This window comes from Gastrolobium bilobum, unplaced genomic scaffold (genome assembly GCF_033153095.1).
Source record: "Gastrolobium bilobum isolate Gb01-03AN ecotype WA unplaced genomic scaffold, APGP_CSIRO_Gbil_v1 utg4377, whole genome shotgun sequence".
Taxonomy (NCBI): domain Eukaryota; kingdom Viridiplantae; phylum Streptophyta; class Magnoliopsida; order Fabales; family Fabaceae; genus Gastrolobium; species Gastrolobium bilobum.
Genome location: NW_026895684.1, coordinates 1,248,539 through 1,269,349, shown reverse-complemented (window position 1 = coordinate 1,269,349; position 20,811 = coordinate 1,248,539). Strand labels below are relative to the sequence as shown.

The window sequence follows — 20,811 nt, the reverse complement described above, 5'->3', positions numbered from 1 at the left end:
CTCTCCATCAATTTAAACTTTTGAATTTAAATTATTCTTTACATTTTATTTACCTAATTTGTACGGAGAAAATCTAGATAAGTATTCGAGAAAATGATGATGCCACAGTGTAGTAGAGACAAGAGAGGGAGAAGCTGCCATCAATGGAGGCGCCACAATGATGGCAAATCACAAGTCCCCTGTCCCATACAAATTGTAAAAGGTTCGCAGAGAGCAAACGACTTTTGGATCCTATTCCTTTTGGGTTCGCCAAAGGTCAATGTGGACTCTTCCTCATCCGTAAATTCATAAGCGAAGTTTGCCCAACTTTGAATTTTTATTTTTTTAAGATAAATTTTTTACATTAATTTAACTTTTTTTTGTAATTAATTAATTTGGTTATATAAGCTTTTGTATAATATAATTTTAAATTACTCAAATTAAAAAAAATTGGCATGGTGATAAACCATTAAATGCATGTGTAGTTTTTTTATTATATCTTCTTTAATAATTACATGTAATCAAAATAAAAGAAATCAACAAAGCCTAGCACAGTTAATAGATAGCTGGATTCCTTAAACATGCTGACAGGAGTTCGATCCCTGTCCGTGCGTATGGAAAAAATTTTATTGGAAGAGGAGGCTTTGTTGGGAGAGGTTTACCCACTTAATGTGATCTTCCGCCTCGATCCCTGGCCGTGCATATGGAAAAGATTTTGTTGAGAGAGGTTTACCCACTTAATGTGATCTTCCGCCTCGAAAGGATTAGTCTTCGACCTTCGACGGAAGAATACCTTAGAAAAAAAAGAAGAGAGATAGCAATAAATTTAAAATTAAAGTAAATTGAGTTAAATATATCGTTAATTATCATCACACGACTATAATTAAATCTAGAAAAATATAAACTAATAGTTTTATTAATTCAACTACTAATTTAATTTTAAAACATCGGACAAACTAAGGAAATAATGGCTATAAAAATGGGTTTTATAAGAGTTATGTTGTAGAAAAAGTGATTGTGTAATGTTATAGAGATTCGTTTTGCGTGCCATAATTTCTTTTTTCTTTTTTCTTCAAAAAGTGTGGACCCCCCAAAATATTGTGAGTTAGAAAAGTTTGTTGTGTCATGTTAAATGACAAATGCAAACCCTATAAAAAATATTATTTGTAGTCAAAACGCTGACATGCGTGGCGCCCAAGTTGCGCAATTGTATTTTTTATATATCATTAATTCATTATACACTTATATCTTATTTTATAATGGGACATGTTATATTTATAAAAAAATTTGTTTATAAATTCTTACAGACTACATTATCTTCTCTCGGGAGAACACTAGTTACACTATCTTCTCTCGGGAGAAGATAGTGTAATTTGTAAAAATTTGTGCAAAAATTTTGTAAAGGGATCTTTTCCCTTTTATAATTTTAATTATTTTTTTTTAAAAAAAATATTTCAATCGGTTCATTGCTTCGCAACTAATCCGATTTGAGATGAGTTCAAGATTAAGACTTTAAATCCTCTCAAAGATGATACTGGAGATATTCGAACACATACTCTCACCCTCACCTGTTTAGCTCTCGTACGGCAACTCATGATTTTTTTTTTTTAACTATTCAAATCCTGTTATGAATAAGAGTATTTACTGGCACTTCTGTGACCAGTCGGCATTTTAATTTTTTTTTATTTAAAAAGTAATTTTATGAGTAGCGTTATAATATTAAAAGAAAAAACTTAAAATAAAGAGTTAAAAGAATGAAATACAAATTAGATTTATTATGGTGATAAAATAGATAAAAAAAATTATGACTAAAGGCAAGCAGTTCAAAATAACAACTGACGTTATTTAGTGGAATACATAATTGATTAAAGTATTTTTTTATCCTCAACAAATATTCCATGATCCAATTTAATTCCTTGAACGAAAAAAGTTTACTTGTATTTCTTCTAAAATTTAAAATAGATTCATATTAATTCGTTTAAGGGATTAATATGAGTCTTTTTTGAATTTTAAAAGGATTATTATTTTGACTAAGTGAATCTATTTTAAATTTTAAAAGAATCATAAGTCAATTTTTTTTAAGAGATTAAAATAAATTTTATAATTTTTGTTGAGGATAAAAAAATATTTTACTCTAAATTATTCAAACAATAAAATATAGAGTAAACACCTTTTTTGGTTCCTGACAATATCTACGAAATCTTTTTTAGTCCCTGACAATAAAAAAGGAACAAATTGGTCCCTAACAGTATGTAAAAAGGGCCACGTTAGTGACAGAGGAGTTGACATAAGGACTAACGTAACCCTTTTTTCATAATTTTAGGGACCAATTTGGTCCTTTTTTATTTTCAGGGACTAAAAAAGATTTCATAAATATTGCCAGGGACCAAAAAAGATGTTTACTCTAAAATATATCAATATTTGAATTGACGAATAATTATGAATTGAACTTACAAAAATTCACAAGCTAGCCAGAGAATCGTGATTCTATTACAACGTTTAAGTGGGGCCTGCTCCATTTAATGTGGGACCTTCTTTGACGCGCTCACACGTCGATTCCTACGTGGAAGTCACTTTCAAGCAACTCTCTCTCTCTCGCATCGCAGCAACTGCTGCGACGACTAAACATACGACTTGGTTGTTTTGTTGTGTAGTTATAACTTATTACGGGTGTTAATCGAGCCGAGCCGAACTTTGATCTTAAAAGATTAAGTCTGTGTTTAAATGTATCAGTTTGATCAAGTCTGTTATTTGTTATGAATATAATTTCAGCCTGTAACCTGTCTTATTTATAAAAAATAAAAGCCTTTGTTTAGCCTGTTTAAAAAAAAATAAGACAACAAAAATTTATCCAAACAAAATATAATCAACAGCACTAGTAATTCCATAAATATTCTAAAATTTAATGTATATCCAAATAGCATAATATAAACCAAAATCATTCAAAAAGTCTGTTTAATTAATAAAATGGAATGAAATGAATTGATGAGAGAGAGAGGTCTATCACAAGTAGTATAAAAAATATAAAATAAAAATAAAAATTAATATATTAGGCCAGCCTGAGAGGCTTTAAGGCCGAGCTTTTGAATTGGAGCCTGAGGCCTTTTTATTAAACGAGCTTTTATACAAGTCCGAGCCTGGTTCCGACAATCAATTTTAAACATGTAAGCTCAGGCCTTCACGAGCCGAACCAAAGGCCCCTAGCTCGTTTAGCACCCATATAACCTATGAATCTATGATGCACGTACACTGAAGCGGGACACGGGATATGACCCGACACGCCGACACATTAATTTTAAAAAATTACATATTTTGACATTTTAGGACACGTTTTGATATTAAATAATATTTTTAATATATATAATATAATTTATATTTAAAAGATATAACAGTCCATAATAAGTCATATAACCAATCAAATATTCAAATTTCATAACATAAATATAAACAAAAATAATTTTCCGTACCTTAGTTAATTTTTCAAGTCAAATTTCATAACAGAAAAAAATTGATTTATAAATAATTTTTTTATTTTTAGTTAATAAAATAAAATTAAGACTAAAAAAACGTGTCCGAGCGTTGATCACGTGTCGAAAAAATCGACTGCGTGTCGGAGAGTTGATCACGTGTCTCAAAATATTAACCGCGTGTCGGACGCGTGTCGGAGCGTGTCCGTGTCGGACATGTGTCCGACATGCACATTTTCAAATAATCAACGAGTCCGTGCTTCAGAGTTATAACTAGAGTGTTAACGAGTCGAGTTGAGTTCAATTTTGATCTTAAAAAATTAAATTTATATTTAAATGTGTCCGATCAAATCTGTTACTTATTATAAATATAATTATCAGCCTATGACTTGATTTATTTATAAAAAATAAAAGCATGATTTAGCCTGTTTAAAACAAATAAGATAACAAAAATTTATCGAAACAGAATATACAATCAACAGCAATTGTAATTTCATAAATATTCATAAATACAATGTATATCTAAACAGCATAATATAAAACAAAATCATTCAAAAAAAATATGTTTAATCAATAAAATAAAACTAGGGATTTCCATCGGTTATTTTGCGGAAGAGAAGAGGTGTTTCTTACGCACACAATATCTTATGGCCCACCATTTTAATGAAAAAAGCCAGCATATTTTTCTCTGAGTCAGTGGTAGTCTGGTAGATGGCTTTTGTTTTCCTGTAATATTATAATTTTCCCAAATTCTAATCTCCAACTCCCTTCTTTACCAGTTCATAACACCTTTTCGTTATCATGTGCGTCGTCTACCACAATTTCGCAGACCTGACTATGACATTTCCTTTTAATAAGCTAGACTACTAAATGAAAAAAAAAAGCTCATATATAATTTGAAAAAGATGCAAAGTGATCTAGTACACGCACGACAAAAATTGTTTTTTATTATGGAGAAAAAATAATATATATTTGGAACGCTCAACTAATTATAGCCTTGAATGCAATCATAATATCATAATATATTATTAAATTTATCAAAAAGTTTAATAATATATTATTAGATAACAATATGAAGCTTTGTAGAGTTTATTTTTTCTACCGTCAATGTAAATAAGTTATTTACATTAAGTTCAAAATGACGTTATTTTGAAGCGGAAATCAAAGTATTTTTGTAATTATAATTTATTTCAGAATTATAATAATTTTTCTCATTATAATTTTTTAATTTTTCAATCTAAAACAATGTTGTTTTGCGAGTGAAATTCACTATAAAAATATTAAAGTTAACTTTTTATATTGATTATATATTTAAACAAAATTTATAATAAAACAATTAAAAAAACTATGTTAATTAGGAGAATATTTTTAAAATAAGATATAGATGTCTAATTTTAGTAATATTAACTTGTAAGACAATGACTTTGAAATGGTACTTTTTTAATTTAGAGGAGATCTAATTCAAGTTTTGAAAAAATATTTTCAAAATAACATGCTTAAGAAGGGTATCACTGAAAATTTTAGTTGTCATGTCTAGTTAACTAAAACATTGTTGAGAATGACTATGATCATCGACAGTGACAATAAGAGATTGAATTATGATGCTTCATGACCAGCAACGGAGGCCGAATAGCCAAAGTTACACGTTAAATTTATAGCCAACAAAGGTGAAACTGGATTTTGATGATCAATAGCGTTGGCCACCTTCAATGGTGGTTGAAATTGCTGATAGCAGAGGGTGTGGTTGGATTTCGGCATCTTGTACCAGTAACCAGCAAACAATAGTAGATAATGGTCTCTAATCATCGCTGACAATATTCAATAATGGTTGGTTAATGATAATAAATGTGTATATATTTTGGACATTTCAAATGTCAAAAGTATTCTCTTATAGAGCAAACGCACCTCCACTCGCAGTAATGAAAGTCTCTTAAAAATATATGGCAAAATTTAATTTTAAAAATCTATTTTTGGGTGGAAATATCATTCAAAATTTTATATCATACATGTGAAGTTAATATTCCCATATATAGCCATTTTGAGCGTGAAGAACTATTAATTATGAACTATTAAATTAGTCATTTTGAGCGTGAAGAACTATTATTTCAAGCAAAGCATGAAACCTGCTTTTCCTCAAAGAAATTTGGGATGGCATAAGAACTATTAATCAGAAAGTGATGGGTAAAGTTGATTACGGATTAGGCTTATACTATATTCCATAAAAGCACGAGTTCAAATCTCATTGGCTAGTGATGAGCCAGGAAATAAACTCAACCAATGCCAAAAAACCAATCAAGTATCAAAGCTGTACCATTTTTGAAAATTTAACTAGTGTCAAGGCTTCACAATAATTTTGAAAGAAAACATACCAACTTTTTGAAAATCAGTTGGTGCCTTGCTCTGCCACTCTTGCTGTCCGATGTGAGGATCTCGTTATTGAGTGATTTGAAATCCCTTCCTAAAACACTCAAAAAGATTGGGGAGTTTATCATGATTCTGATAGGATATATGTATTTAATTCTACCTAAATTTTTAATTAAAACTAAAAAATATTGGGATGAATGGACTATTTGTAAGAAAATAGAGAGAACAAGCTACAAGGGAGTGTGCATAGTTTTTGAGGACAACAACCAAATCGCCACTATTTATACAATTTATTATTAGAATGCCACGCCCATGAAAATTTTTACCGAAGTGCCATGTCAGCAATCTCGTTGGATTGCATGGCGTTTTACATTTTGCCACGTGGCAGAATCTCGTTGGCACTTCGGTAAAAAATTTCAGAAGCGTAACATTCTGGTAATAAATTATATAAATAGTGACAATTTGATCATTGTCCCTAGTTTTTGAACAGGATAAAATCATCAATTCTTTGATTTTGTTGTCCTTCTCAATTTTAGAGGAAATGGGACTGTGCAGAAGAATTATCTCTCTTTTTCTTTTTTTATTGTAAATTTTAGTTAACACTGTTCTCTGTTCTATTTAAGGTCAGGAATCATGATTATGTATAGTCAGTCACTTTCCCTTCATTCGTGTGTCTCTGGTATCGCCTTACTCAATTCACCCTTTCCTTTCTCCTAATTTTGAATCAATGTGCATTGTTTTTAATTCGTGTAATCTGTATTTGGTTTTGTGATTCATTCACCTCGTTGATTGTATGTTGAATTTCAGAGACCGTGCATTTTATGATATAGGTTTATACTTATAATATATATTTTTTTAGGGTTTTATAAGAGTTATGTTGTAGGAAAAATGATTGTGTTATGTTATAGAGATTTATTTTGCGTGCCGTAGCTCTTTTTTTTTTCCAAAACATGTGGGTCTCACAAAATATTATATGTGTAAGAAGCTTTTTATGATGATATTAAATGACGAGAGCAAATCCCATTTTTTTATTATAAGTATGGCATGGTATGGTATGTTTGTGTCGTGGATCTCTTATAAATAGTATTCCAATAATGCTTTATGGAATGTTCAAGGCTAACCGGTGTTAGCTATCTGAACTATGAAATACGTGCCCTCAAAAAATAAGTGCTAATCATTACCTTCTTTTTTCTCAAAAAATAAAAAATAAAAAAATCCTGGTCCACGCAAATGATCATAAGCTCTGCATTAGTCGAAACAAGGATATGTTTGGAAGTTTCAAAGAGATTGAAAGAGAATGACTCGTAATGAAATGAAAAGTAATCACATTGTTTAGGATGGAGCAGTGTCTCCGGCACACCGAGACAAAGTCATCTCTACCTAAACTAATCCGAGATAAACATTGCTTATGCATGATTTTTATATTTTCTTGACGTTGTGCTAGTTCAATTATGAGGCATGTTCTAATACATGTACGGACATGTGGGGTTTAAATACTGCATTGTATAATCATTTGCATAAATTGTTCTTTCAATATATAACTCTCATTATAAAATATTAACGTGCATTTTAGATAAGTTATATATAATAATAATTCGTAAAGTCAAATGTTAGTATCTTTTATGAGATGGGTTATACTTGTAATATATTTTTCCTTATAATTACTTAAAATCAAACCAATGACTCTTCTTTGATACCATTTTGTGATCGTTAATTTAATTTTAATTTAGTGATAATAAAAAATAATTATAAAAAGTTATAAGTATAACTTCACTCCTTCTTAATTGTTTATATAAAATGAGAGAATGCTAATGATCACGGCATCTTGTATTATTATTTTCTTTTTCAAGTGTGTTCTCACCTATTTAGATGAGATTAATCTCGTGCGTAGAGCGCAAATGTTTTTGTCATTGGCCCGAGATTACTTTGTCTAAAAATCGAACCAAAAGACCTTTCAAAAGCAATCCTTGCATTGGACCCAACCCGCCTACCAGCTATGGCCGGCATCCCTCGTTTTTTTTTCAAGTAATAGTAAAAACGTTTAAATTTACTTTAATCAATCAGCAAATAACTCGAACAGTTCACTAACAGCCCAGTCCTAATGGCTTCCATCTGGTGTTGCTTTGCCAATAGCTTGTTGAGGGTCGAACTGATATTTGATTATTGGACCCTACAAAAATTAAAAAATTGGCCCATTTTTTAGAAGTACAGGCTTGCCAAAAACAACGGTTCCAAAAAGAAGACTGAAGGACTACGGGGCCTACAGTTGCAGCCCACTCTATTTCATGGCTTTGCGTAAAGGTCAATGCTTTGTTGGGTTTGCTACAGAGAATCACTATGGTACTGTAGTTTTTATTGGCATATCAGTTGTTATTTACACAAAAAATTCTCGCAAACTCCCAGACCTTTTTTTGTCTATTTTTCCTTTGGATGCATTTCATGCGAGTCCTGAACGTAGAAAATGCATCCCCGTATTAGACGTCGAGAGAACTTTTTTTTAACAAAGAATTTAACTAAAAATAGATGTCACATAAACGTAACTAGAAGGATATTAGTAAAACAATAACATCACTTTTATCAAATTGGTTGGGGTCGGTGACAAATAAATTCAAATGAAAAATACAAATAAATTAACGAGAGAAAAAAGACAAATATAAAATTAAAAGAATTATAAAAATATTAGAAAGGTAAACACAGTGTTTTAAAATCCGGCTCGGACCGGCCGGGTCGACCCGATGGGTTCCCCGGTCTGCGCAGGTAGTTAGACCGGTTATGCAGTCAGCCCGGATTGGACCGGTTGACCCGGCCGAAACCCGGCGACCCGGCAACTCGGGTTAAACCGGTTTTTCCTTCTTCTTTTTTTTTTTGGTAAATTTTTTTTTGTTGATAAAGAACTCTTGAATTAAATCATATTCATATTTTATGATGAATATGATTAAAAGTAAGGTGAAAATAATAAGGTATTTTAGATTAATGTAGTTCGTTTATGTAATTTAGTTGCATCTTATAATGATCTCATGAAGTTAAGTGGTGATAAACACTTATGGTCTTATGATCTCATCTCAACGGTCTAGAGCTAGAAACTTAGAAGTATATAATATTTGCTATCATTGAAAACCAATTTATTTTTTGAAGCTCATAGATAGTTTTCTTATGTGAATTTTTATTAATATAAGTAACTTTTTATATTTTTAATATGTGAACAGTAAAACCGGTTCAACCCGGTTGAACCCGGTTGAACCAATGACCCAGTACCTCGACCGATTCGATGACCGGTCCGAGTTTTAAAACACTGGGTAAACATAACAATAAACAATTCAGAAAAAGAATAAAATAAAATAAAAATGCATAAGAGAAAATAATGTAAGAGAAGAAGAAGAAAGTTAATTTTTTTTAAAGAAAGAGAGATAAAAGTAAAAATAAATACAAAAACAAATAAATTAATAAGAGAAAATAAAGAAAGAGGAAAGAAATTTAAATAAAGGAAACGAGAAAGGGAAAAAAAAAATAGAGGTATATAGAGAAATATAGGAAAATATAAGAGAAAATGACTAAAAAGGATAATATTAAAAATAAAATAAAAAAGGACACCAAAATGTATCAATTATCAAATACCGACCATATCCGCATTTTGGGAGGGAGGGAGGTGGGGGGAATTCAATCAATAAAATCCAAACTAGAGTATGTGGGCTTTTTGACCCTTATGCCCCTTAATTAATAATTAATTACCAAATTGCCCTTCATTCAAAACTATTTCGAAAATTTACCCTCCCCAACAAACATAACACCAATCTGCCCCTGTTTGACCGTTGACCACGAAGCCTACCCGGGTACACCATTACCTACCCGGGTAAATTTTGAAACTTTTTATCTACCCGAGTATGTAGGGGTGTACCCGGGTAGAGTTCTTGAATCTGGGAAAATGTTTGAATTATTTACCCGGGTAAGGAGCAGTGTACCCGGGTAAATCGCGTCCAGAAACCCCAATATGTATGGGTTTCGGCCATTGTTGCGAGGTATAGGGTTTTTGAAACCCCAAATCTTTCTCTCTTACCCTCTCTAATCCGAAACATCACACATATTTCATCTCATCATTTCAGAAAGCTGAATCTTGGTGGGACATTGAGATTACATCTCCACACTCTCATTTTGTGCTAAAAAATCCGAACCAACCTCCAAACCCAAAACCTAGATCTAATTTTTGTGTGAAAGATGAGTTCAAGTCCAAACATGGTTCCTATAGTTATTTACTACAATGGGAGGCATTTTGAAGGTCCGAACGGTGTCCGATTTGAAGGAAAAACAAAAACGATGAAAATCAAAGTGGGCACTACATGCAATGAACTGAAGGAGAGAATTCTTCAAAAAATGGGGTCAGAAGGCATACATTCCATCCACCGCATGATAGCCAGGTTAGAGACTGTAGTGGATATGGATACAATATACTACATTGGAAACGATATAAATGATGATGAAGATGTGGAGTTCGTAACAGATGCGTTTGTTGAATGGAAAGTATTAAAATATATTGAGATATATGTTGAAGTTGATGTTGGACAATCTTCATCTTTACCGGTGCATACAACCACTACTGCACACTGTACCGGTCAAGAAGATACAGTTGTACGATCTTCTGCACCTCCTCAGGTAGCATTGGATGAGGATGAAGAGGATGAAGACGAGGACTATGTGGACAGCGAAGATGAGGGAGAACCTGAAAGTGCTATTCCAGAAGGTGATTCGTCAGACACTGACGTGGACGGTAATTTTGAGGCTGACATGAGCGCCGTAAGTCTCGGTACCCCAGCCTTGTCACCACTTCATGTCGACCCAGTCAGTAGTGGTAAGTTATTAAATTTGAACATTTGCTTTAGACAATTTATTATCTGTGGTGGTATTCATTCAGACAAATGAGAGTTGATCTTTAGATGCAGGGTCTGAGGAGCCATTCTGGAATGAAAGCCAACATTATTCATTCATTAACTGGGCGCACCCTAATGACGAGTTGGAGATCCTATATGGCGATGATGACTTGCACGGAGGTTGGAAGTTAGGAGATCTGTTATTTGTGCAACAAGAATTTGGGTCCAAACCAGAATTGCAACATGCTGTGAAGATACATTGTATGAAGGGGCGCAGGACAGCCATAGTTGAAAAAAGCGACGAGTCAAGATTTGTTATGAAGTGTAAAAACCATGCTGACGGTTGTCCCTGGTATATGAGGGCAATTAAGCCGAAGAAGGGAGCTAATTGGGTGGTCCGTAAATGGGGTCAAGGTCACACATGCCTAAATCAAGGCGTAGCACAGGATCATAGACAGTTGGATTCAAATGTCATTTGTGCGGCTATAATGAGTATGTATTCTACTGTGTATTTAATGATTCAGATTAATTGAGAATATGGTAAAGTTATTTTTTTTTCCAGATATGTTAAAAGAAGATCCATCCACAAGACCAGCTCTGATACAGGAGAGGATACAGGGAACATATGGATACAACATAACGTACAGGAAGGCCTGGAAGGCAAAAATGAAGGCCATCGTTAAGTTGTTTGGTGACTGGGAGAAATCGTACGCATTCCCTTTTGTTTTTGTGTAGTACTTTGTTTTGTAATGACAATCACTTTACGTATTGTTTTGTTTCCTTGTACCCTAAACTTTATCTTGTATTAGTTATGTATTGTGTTGTTGAAATGTATTGTTGAACTGTATTCTTGTGTTGTTGAAATGTATTGTTGAAATGTATCCGTTAAGTTTAGCGAGTCACTCGTTCCGTATTGTGCAATCCGAATGTCTACCATACCCATTTACCCCTTCCCCGAGTCAGTTAAGGTTATTGTATTACACATCAATTACCAAGATGCAAACAAAATGGATTGAACAGCACCTGCTGCTGCATCTGCAACTGGTCTACCCGGGTAACTCGTAATGATATACCCGAGTACATCCTACCCGGGTAGACCAGTTCGTGGTACCCGGGTAGACCAGTTGCAGATGCTGTTGCAGATGCTGTTTTGGCAATTTTTTTTGCATTTTGGTAATTGTTGTGCAATACCTACATACGGTATGACTTGGGGGTGGATTGATTTCGTAGAAATAGGATGCAGTAATCAAGATGTGCGCCAATGAAAGTTGAACATGAATATTAAAGTACTTTGGGTTGAATTGATTTCCAAATTAATTATGACAATATTAATGCAAGGTCCCATACTAATGCATAGAACCAACAAGTCTGAACGTGCGCAAAACGAAAATTTCATTCATTCAAATTTTGAACATCCAGTACAAAAACATCCATGCAATGTAGGTAAAGTTCCTAAATGTACCAAAATGACTACATTACATCAAACTAAATCAATGATATGAAACCCTATGGACACACTAATCCGATGGCGTGTCCTCCCCATTCTCTTCATCCCATTGTGTGTCATCCTCATTGTCATCATCCTCCTCCTCCTCCTCCTGAGTATGGGCACCCTCGCCAATTAAACCCTCCAAGCGTGAAACCCTTGTGTCCAACCGTGCAACCCTTGTGTCCATCTGGTTTCGCCACTTGCTCGTGCTCTGTCTATATCCTCTAAAGTCAGTAGTCAGATCATATATGGATGCCATGACATGATCAAGTGTCCATCCACCCTCAGGAGGAGCTGGTGGTCGCCGACTGCGGGTGGGACGTGTCGGTCTGACATCAACCTCAGCAACGCCATCATCATCGTCATCATCATCAAGGCCTACATCATAAACCATGAAAAACAAACTTCAATACCACATTAAAAATTAAACAACACAAAATTGCATAAACTCATAAAGACCAACACATCACCTGCAGGTGCATCCTCCATCTCAGCATCGTGGTGGAATGGGATCTCAGGTGGTTCTGGTGCCTTCTTCCACGTCCAGATACCCGCTCTGTTCGGTAGGATCCCACACTGCTTCAGGAGCCTCTCACCAAATATAGCACTCCAGCCTCTGGCGGTCTTCAAGGTCTCTGTTGCCATAGGCACTCCAAATCTATGCAGAATCTTCTGCACCAGAAATGCAAAAGGCAATTCAGCCTTCTTTGACTTGGCTGCCTTCCACATCAGTATGCATATGTAATGCCTCCAGTTCACCTGCTGACTGTGAAGGAGGGCCCACAGGATGACAAAGTCCCCTTCCAGCACCTTTGAGTGATTATGCGGGTGCTGGAAAATAATATGTGTCACCACATAATGAAGAATGCGAGCAGAAACTGACAAGTTGCTAACAGGATAATGAGCAAAATGACCGGGCTCAGCGTCTGCCCTCCTAGTCTCTGTAACAATGGTCTCCCGGTTATAATCACCAAATATATGATGGCTGTCTCCATCATATAGTGCTGCTCCTGTGACACCATCAAAATCGAACCCCAGTAGCTCCGTCCAGATAGGAGCAGTCATGATGATATCAATCCCGCAGACACGGGAAGTCAACTCGCCTTGCGAGTAGCCAAGGTTCTGGTAGAAGGCTCTTACCATAACCTCCGAGTATGGGCACCGCATCTCCGCCAGGTGAAGTAAATGTGTCTGCTCAAGAAGTGGCACAATGTCAAAACGCTCTAGGTTGAAGAATGCCGAATCCAGTGATTTCGGTTCGCAGATCTTCCGGGTCATGAAAAACTTCACGAACTTCTCGTGTGAAGGTATGTCATCCTCAAACAAATATCCGAACGTCAAGTCTGGAGCCTGACTCGAAGCAGCCTGGGGCTGAGAGGATGACGACCCATCGTGACGACTCTTGGTTCTTCTCTCGGAATGGGTCACTGGCAGCTTTGAAACGCGTCGAGAGGTCATTGTGTCACACTATTAAACTGAAAAAATAACCAAAATCAGAAATTAGATACATGTTAGGGTTAGGGTTAGGGTTAGATTCAGGGTTAGGGTTAGGGTTAGGGTAAGCGTATGACATACAAATTGATAAAATAATTCGGACAGAATCAAATGATATAAACGAAAATACAATGAATCAAAACAGAAATCATAACATAATTGAAAAAACTGAAAAAAAAATGCACCTTTGATCGATTTCAATCGGTAGAAGGCAGAGAGGTTGCAAGGTCCGCGAATGATGATCAGAAACAAGACGAATTGGTGCAAGATTATGCCTGAAATCGCTCAAGAAGACACTCCTCCAGCAGCTCTACTCGGGTACCCCTTTTGTGGGTTTTCGAAATGGGGCTGCTGGGGTATTTTAAAACCCTACTGTCGATGTTTACCCGGGTACACTGCTCCTTACCCGGGTAAATAATTCAAACATTTTCTCAGATTCAAGAACTCTACCCGGGTACACCCCTACATACTCGGGTAGATAAAAAGTTTCAAAATTTACCCGGGTAGGTAATGGTGTACCCGGGTAGGCTTCGTGGTCAACGGTCAAACAGGGGCAGATTGGTGTTATGTTTGTTGGGAGGGTAAATTTTCGAAATAGTTTTGAATGAAGGGCAATTTGATAATTAATTATTAATTAAGGGGCATAAGGGTCAAAAAGCCAGAGTATGTGAGCTAAGAAATTAAGTCTGGAAAAGGTCAAATGTTTTGGTAAAGTTCAAATTTGGGGTCGTTTGGATGGAGAAAGAGATAAGGGAAAGGTACAGTGAAGGCGATGGTCCCTCTGCTGAAGAAGATCTCCGTGAACATAGTATTAAAAACCAAAAAAGGTGTCCCTAGAATATGCAAACATGGATGATAAAATGCAGGAGGAGGAACCCGAGATTGAGGAGGTTATGCCTAAAACTCAACAGCCTAAGTTGGATTTTAACGGTGTAGTTGCAGGCTATGTTGTACCGACACCGACACGAGATACGACACGACACGATACTCCGACACGTTAATTCTAAAAAATATTAAATTTCGACACGTTAAGACACGTTTTGATATTATATAATATTTTTAATTTATGTAGTGTATATAATATTTAGTATTCAATAATTTAACAAAAAAATAAAGCTAAAATTATAATATCTATTAATTTTGCAAAGAAACATAAGATATTCCAAATGTTTATATTAAACTCAATAAAATCGTAATCGTAATCTAACAAATCTAATAGTTGGAACTCAAAATGCAATGAACGTAACCTTTGAATCTTTTTTGAGTCTTTGCAACGAGTATTGGAGTGTCGGAAAGTGTCGGTGAGTGTCGAGAAGTGTCGGACACGACACGTTAGGATTTTTGAAGTGTCGGTGCTTCATAGGTTGTAGGCAATGGGAGAAAGGCAGTGTCTTATAGATATACACTTCTTGTTCTTAATGGAGATGGAAATAACTGATAGTGAGAAAGAGGATTGTATTGCATAGGGGTGAAAGTGAGCTGGACTGGGCCAAGCTTTGCCCCGAAAAGTCGAAGCCTACGCCAAAACATTTTAATTTGGTCTGGCTCAAGCCTAGTACGAGTCTAACTGTTAGCCTGACATGACCCGTTTATGAAAAAAAAAAAAAAACAAATGGCCTGGCCTGACCCGTTAGCCTGTTAATTTTTTTTTTTTTTTGTAAATAAAGAGGGGCTAAGCCCCAGAAACAGAAAGAAATTACAAATCAGAAACTAACAAGCTAGACATATTTCTAGCATCAGCAATTATAAGTTCCATCAACTGAGGAGGAGGATATTTAAAAATCTTGAAATGAAGATTATTAGTCTGCCCAGCTTTAGCTAACCAATGAGCACATTTGTTGTTTTCTCTCTTGGTATGAACAAGATGAATAGTCCAATCTGCTTTTAACCATAATCTCAATCTGCTAGTGACTTGAGAGTCCCTAGGATCTTCATGCTGCTCCTTTAACATCTGGATGGCTTGGCTAGAATCACATTCTAGCTCTATTCTTTTTAATTCTGTTCCCCAAAGCAGAACCATAAATCAACTTTACAAAATACTCAAATTCTATTGCTAAACCAAAAATCATAATTTCAATGTCCAAACAGAATCATGAATGACAACAAAACTCATACAATCTGTATTTAAGTCACTTTAAAGCAAAATGCTCAAACTAAATAACATATATTTCATCAGATCCAACAAACAAATTCATACTACGTAAATTAAAATAATTACATGAATCTAACAAACACATCGTGATACTTGTAGTAAATATAACATCTCCCAAAAACTTTTTAATATATTCATATACACAATCTAACATGTTGAGATGTCGGTTCCTCCTACATAAGAAATAAAGTCATATTTCTATTAAAATATAATCGAATATAATTAAGTTATAAATAATTGCAATTGATTAAATTTATATCTTTTGTTTTTTCTTCAAGGCATACTTATTCTATTTTATTTTATTTAAAATAAATAGTACAATATAGGCCGGCTTATAGGCCAAGCCTTGTGAAAGTGGGCCTACGCCCTTTTTATTAAACAAGCTTTTTCAAGGCCCAAGCCCGACCTATTTTACAAAATATACTAGATCAGGTATGGCCTGATGTAGGCCAAGCCATAGGCCGGCCCAACCCAGTTTCACCCCTAGTATTGCATTCCAACGAAAAGAAGAGGAAGATGAAGTTGTAGCAGATGAAGGGACTATCGCAGTGGAGGAGGAAGACCCCTTGTGCCCATCCTACCACTTCTCAAAACAGGATCATAAAGAAGACTACAAAAAATGGAAAACAACCCTTATAATAAAATTGTTAGAAAAGAAAATGGGCCCCAGATTTCTACTGACTCATTTATTCAAAATATGGAATATCGTGAGCTTCTATGAAGCTATTGACTTAGAAAACAGGTATATCCTTCGCAAGTTCCATGACCAGCATTATTATAATCATGTACTCCATGAGGTCCCTGGATAATGGCAGAATGTAACACCTCGTGTATACCTGGTAATGTTATCATACTATCGTATTAAGCTGCGCTTAATTAAAAATGCGGAATATCTTTTTCTTTTCAATTATGACGTCATTATGCTTAACCAAGTTGATTACTTAATCAATTTCATAAAATACCGCCTGTATGTAAATTGCAATAAACATCTAACTGGAGTACCTCCATATATAGATATAAATGTGAGTATCTAAGTCATGGATCTACTACCCGTAGTCCGGACAATAATCCTGATACATTATACAACTCCAACTAAAACAAGACATAAACAAGTCTATGTGGCATGGACAATCCCCATGCTCACCAAATCAACGACATAAGCAACCAAGTCTCAACATAATAATCCATAAACTGAAGCTAAAAGCATAAGACAGTAAACAGGATCCAGCATCAAACATAGCAGCATAAACATGCAACATCTATCAGCTAAGCTCTGGCCTCCTGCCACTAGAGGTCTCAACCCCCGCATTACCTGAACCTGAAATAAGCATTCCCCAAACTTGGGGTGAGATCTCTAAACCAGAAATCTCAGTAAAACAAGGGGTCCTCAAGGATCTTCCACCCCAAGCTCACTTACATATGCAATATAAGTTCTAAAAGCAAGTATCAATATCAGTTCCAAAACTATGTAGTGCAACAGATATTCATGCCATGTGTGTCAATACTATTCTACTGGCCAGCGAAATGCAGGAATACGTCTATACCTACATGTAGTACAAGGAACACCGCTTGCACCTCACCCACAACCTCACCATATTGTATGTACCACATACTCAGGCTTACCGTATAGGTGGAACACCACATGCATATCATAAAGGCACTAGCATATAACAGCTCAATAGCATTTCCAAAACATCAAAAGCATGTAACACAACATGCACATAACCATACCCCCATGAGACATGGTGGAACCACAACATTGTTAAACCGAGGACACGAAAGCTTACCTTGCAAGCTAGCTATCCAAGCCAAAAGTCCACAAAATCTCAAAGCCCAAACACAGCGTATCACGATCTGTTATGGACCAATAATAAATCAATGAACGTGCACCACAAGCATAATATTAAGACCACGCCTTCTCATTACGTTTTACTTCTTAAGGCTTCACACAAAGCCATAAGCCCTTAATCACATGATTCTGACTTAGTTCATTAATTACAGAAGTTCAACTTCATCAATCTAGGGTTCACAAACCCTCAATAGCCTACTGTACACACAGCACAGCTACTGTTCTACGAAATCTCAGAATATCTGGATATTCCTCGGGGGCATATCCGGATATTCAATATCCGGATATCTCACTGTACATATCCAGATATCAATATCCGGATATCCAGATCCCTATATCCGGATATCCAATATCCGGATATTTCACGATCAGATATCCAGATATTTCAGACAGAATGCAGTTTCTGCATTTCGTGAAGATATCCTTCCAAGGTTGGGTTTTTACCGAATAAAGACACTTAAACATGCATTTCTAGGTGTGTTTGACATTACCCAACGTTAGGTTATCATCTTAAGCCCTTTACATGCATCAAGGTTCCATTTTTAAGCATAAAAACTCAAGTTCAAGTGTGATGATCATACCACAAGCTCAAAACAGCAAAGGGAGATGCTCTTGGAGCTCACTTGAAGCTCCCACAGTTCTGACTTCCAAGGTAAACGAAAATGGTGCACAAGGTAGCTCTTTTACTCAACAAGGAAGCTCCTTGAAGCTTCAAAACACCAAATAAAGACTCCCACCACTCAAACCCAAAACTCAGAAGCTCAAACCCCCTTCACACAGGTTCTCTAACTCAGAAAGGTGACTCTTTTCTGCTCACAAGGCTCACACCCTCAAGACCAAGTGTTTAGGAAGAGGTATCAAGAAAGTAGAAGGTCACAAGGCTTATACAAGAGGGAAGAGAGCACCAAAACAGCGCAAACTGATCAGCCTCCAAGGTATCCACGCATAGAAGTCTGTTTTCTAGGGTTTTGTGCTCTTCATAAGTGTATTTATAGGCCACTTAAGCATTAAACACACAGTATTAACTTAATTATCTACGCTTAACATTTTAATCCCAAACTCAGGATTCTTAACCTACTCAATTTTACAAGAATTATCATATTTTTATTATATTTTTCGGAGCACATTTCCGGTACGCGCTTTTCATAGCCAGTATCAGTTACCAGTTCTCATTATTTTAACTTGAAACTCGTTTTACAAGTCCTATATATTATTCTAGGAATTATCACGCACTTATTATAATTTTCCGGATACTTTTTCGGTACGCATTTCTACCGACTAGCAGAACCGGTATCTGCATTTTTTTTCCGAAAAGCGACTTTCAGCATTCTTAATCACTTACTATAATTATAAGAGCCTCATAATAATTATTAGGGTCAATTATGGAATTATTTCCTAATTTTCACATTTAATTAATTAATTTCCTTAATTAACGGTGCGGGTTCTTACACAGAACACTATGTAATGGTTCAAACATGGAGACAACTATTTGATCCCTATGATTAGACAGTCAAGAAGTTGACAATCTGGCTTCGTACTCCTGAATTACCCACTGAGTTTTATTGTTCTCACCATCTATAGAGAATAGGTGATCTCTTTGGGATAACCTTGAAAGTTGACCGAAACTCCATTAGAAGAACAGATGGAGGGATAATGAGACAACAGACAAAGTAAAATTTGCTAGGATATGTGTTGAGGTTTATCTTCAGAAAATATTAGTGTCCAAATTCAGAATTGGTCGCAAGGTCTTTCCGGTGGGGTATGAAGGTCTTCATCTGGTTTGCGTTGCCTATGGTCAATATGGTAACCGAAAAGATAGTTGCCATGGTGGAAACAAACAAGAGAGGAGTAAGGAAGGGGAGGTTGTCAATGGTCTTGAAGGAGCGGAAGGCTATAGCAATGTTATTAAACCCGGACCGGTGATCGATCCGGTCGGAGTACCGGGTCAGTGGGTCACTGGTTCAACCGCATGAACTAGATATATATATATATATATATAAATTAATATTTTATACTCAACTATATAATAAATATTTTAAATGGTGCAAGTGGATTAAGAACCAAATGTAGTTTAGTGGTAAAGACTATAATTTATATATTCATAATTCATAACAAAGGTTCGATTCCCACTAAATGTTATTTTGAAATAATTTTATTAAATGATAATATATATATATATATATATATTAAATGGTGCATATTAACCAACAAGGAAACTCAGCCTAGTGGTAAGTTGTTGTTGAGCATTATCATGAGACTCAAGTTCGAATCCCAGCAGCTGCAACATTGAAAATATTTTTTCAAAAACCGAGTTGAGCTATAAAACCGGTCCACCGGGTCACCGGTTAATACCAGTTGAACCGGGTTCTTGACCGGTTCACCGGGACTATACCGGGTCGATTGCTTGTCCGGTCCATTGCAAGAATCGGACCGGTTGATAGGCCGATTTCCGGGCTAACCGGTCGGACCGGTCCAATTTTCACAACACTGGGCTATAGTCAACCTATTCCTCATGTTAAACATGATGAAGATGCCTTTGATGGTTGGATGGTTATGCAAAAGGCAGCTAAAGGGCGTAACATGAAAAGTTTGTTGGAGAATCAGGTTGATGGCTCGAAGGTACAGTCCACGGTTTTGCATTCCAATGCAGGAAGATCCACCGGTCAGAAGGGAACCTCGAAAGCTGCAGCCTTGAGCAGTGGGACAAACATGACAGGTGTTGTCACCTGAATGCTGGGATCAGTCACCATGCAGAGAATGCCAGTACGCAAAGACAGTTGAATGCTTTCTATAAGCATTACCCTCCGACTTTCAAGGGGACTTATTATCCAATTGATGTTGCCAAGTGCTGCAAGCCTTAGAAAAGATTTTTAAAATCATGAGGTGCAGAGATCAGCTGAAGTTATTATATGATACTTACATGTTACAGGATGAGGCCAATGCTTGATAATTGGGTTCCTGAAATAGGTAAATGTGATCATAAATACGATCCCTGATTTTAAGATTTCCAGGAAAGTTGAAGAGTATGTCTCCCAAGATGGTTCTTGGAATTGGGATTTTTTGACTTAGTTTCTTCCCACAAACACTATATCTTTGGTTGCTAGCAATGTTATTAAATCCGGCCTGGTTATTGACCCGGTCGAGGTACTGGGTCA

General features: G+C 35.6%; 1 protein-coding gene across 1 annotated transcript in view; it reads left to right on the top strand.

Moving 5' to 3' along the window:
- The window catches only part of LOC133290039 (uncharacterized), a 34,371-nt gene extending 13,985 nt beyond the window's left edge, over window positions 1–20,386 (top strand). The window contains exon 4 of the mRNA XM_061488089.1: window positions 20,187–20,386. Within this exon, the coding sequence (XP_061344073.1) occupies window positions 20,187–20,386 (200 nt within the window). The remainder of the gene's footprint in view (window positions 1–20,186) is intronic.
- Window positions 20,387–20,811: the final 425 nt, after the last annotated feature.